The 2,300-nt window shown below is 33.0% G+C and overlaps 1 protein-coding gene across 7 annotated transcripts in view; it reads right to left on the minus strand.

Moving 5' to 3' along the window:
• Positions 1-248: 248 nt before the first annotated feature.
• ARID4B (AT-rich interaction domain 4B) overlaps positions 249-2,300 on the minus strand; it is a 178,010-nt gene continuing 175,958 nt past the window's right edge. For all 7 annotated transcript variants that reach the window (XR_001824541.2, XM_037737795.1, XM_017526574.2 and 4 more), the window contains one exon: positions 249-2,006. Coding sequence is in view for 6 of the 7 variants with exons in the window: in XM_037737795.1 (XP_037593723.1) it covers positions 1,879-2,006 (128 nt within the window). In the remaining variant the exon portion in view is untranslated. The remainder of the gene's footprint in view (positions 2,007-2,300) is intronic.

Genomic DNA, 2,300 nt, shown 5'->3' on the forward strand with positions numbered 1-2,300 from the left:
GCCACTGCACTCCAGCCTGGCGACAGAGCAAGGCTGTCTCAAAAAAACAAAACAAAACAAAAAACAAATAAATGAATGCCTAATACTTTCCTTATCTAGTTAATGGACTTTTAATTTTTATAGGTAGAATCTTCCCTTTTTTGTATATCAGTAATCCCCTGTGATAATACATGCTGGATATGTACGTTCCAGTCAAGTCATCACATATAGAAATGAACTAAAATTACTAAATCTTTTAGAAACAAAAATCAAGGATTCACAAACTATGGCATTTTATTTCAGAGCCTTTGCTTACATTTGTACAATATATTACATAATTCTTCATTGTTTGCAGATCCTAATATATACTTTATAGCTTTTATTCTATAAGCTTTTTCTTCAACATTTTGCTGTCAACAAATCTTTACAGTCCTGTACAAGTTTGAATAACTTGAAACCATTTTCAACAAAATTAGTTACTGTAAGCACACACTACAAGACTGAAAATGCTTTTCTTAGAAAAGTTGAATGTAAAGGATTGACACGTTAGCATCTACAACAAAACGCTTTGAAATTCTCACATGTCATATTGCCAGAAAACAAATAAAACATGCCAGCCCCATCCAAAAGAAGTACACAGAACTACAATTAAAACAGTAAAACAGTCTGTACAATAAAGTACTGTGTATTAACAGTGCCAGGTATTAAATAGCTTGAATGAACACATCCGCAATATACAAATGTCTTACAAAGGTGAAGAATTAAATACAAGTGCCAAACAGAACAGAGATTGGAATCATACAACATAAAGTCAATACAAGTGAAAACAATTTTGCATTCATTTTGGATTTTATACAAGGCATTTAATTTTATAGGCCTACCACCTCCATTAGCTATTTATATTTAAAATAACCACCATCCTTTTGAGATAGTTCATATCAACAATTTTGAACCATACGAATACATTACTTGTTCCTGAAGTCCTTTTGTTGTAGCTCATAATAAAATAAGCAATACAAATGAATTATCTGTATTTAAGGGAAAAGAAACATTTACAAGAAAACACAAAAATATAACTGTTATAATTCATTATGAATAAATATACACTTTGAACTGGCTAAGTACAATCTTTATACATCGTTTAAGATTTAATACAGTTTATTAGCCATTTTCTTTTTTCACACAATTATATCAAAATTAAAAAAAAATACTGATTTATAGAAAAATGGCAAAGTACAGTAGTTCCATTCCAATTTGAAGGGGCATGAAAAGCCACTGCAAGACCTTTTAGCCTAATTCAAACCTGTAAACATGTTCAGTCTTTTTTAAAGAGAATCTTTAATATTTGGTTACCAGGATTGATGTCTAATATCCTGTTAACTGCAGGTTTTGAATTTATTACATGTGCTTGACTTATACAATTAAAGCCACCCTAAGGTGACTTGCTTTAAAAAACAATTACCTTGTACAAATGAAAATAGGTTCATATTTTTTCATAAATAAATGGAAAAATATCAAATGTTCCAGCTTTAACAAAATACAAGGGAATACATATACAGTAAGTTATCTTAACATGTTCTGGCCCACCCCTTAACTATGTTTACTGTATTGTCTCTACAGGCAGTGAAAAGCCTCCATTTGCCACAGTGGAAGGCCTTCAAGTTACCAGACACACAATTCCCAGACAAGTTGGAAACAATTATTGCTTGAGGAAAAGCAGTTCATTGTACTTTTTCTTCATAAAAAAGTGCACTTAAGTGCCAAGTCAGCTTGTCAAGAAACAATTTTTAAATATAAAATAGTGCTTGTCTGATATTTTTTTGTGCCACTGTGCAGTATAAAAAAAAAAAGTGGCCCTCAACAGCCATTAAGTGCAAAGTGCTTTAGCAAGTCCTGCTGTCACCTGCACTCAACTGACATTCCATTTTGTGATGCGCTGGACATTGACGGTTCAGCTAACGTTAACATAACAGCAGCTGTTATGGAACTGGATGAAGGTGAAGAAGAGGATGAGGATGTAGCAGCACCTAAGGAAAAGGAAGACCAAACCAAGAGCTTAATAAAAATTTATGTCTAACAATAGAAAATACTAGTCCTCGGAACTAAAATTCTGTCGTATTCTCCAAAATCATTTAGCTTACAACAACAATGGTCAATTCTCACAGTACCATGATGTAAAGAGAGGAAAAGCTAGCGTATAGCTCAAGTAGCTAGACGATGCCCAACTACAGAAGTAATGAAAAGGACAGACCAGGGAAGGCTCCTGAGTGGATCAAGGAGGCGAAAAAACTGTGCCTAATCTACAAGATACAGAAAAAATA

This window comes from Cebus imitator, unplaced genomic scaffold, assembly GCF_001604975.1.
Source record: "Cebus imitator isolate Cc_AM_T3 unplaced genomic scaffold, Cebus_imitator-1.0 Scaffold42, whole genome shotgun sequence".
Classification (NCBI taxonomy): domain Eukaryota; kingdom Metazoa; phylum Chordata; class Mammalia; order Primates; family Cebidae; genus Cebus; species Cebus imitator.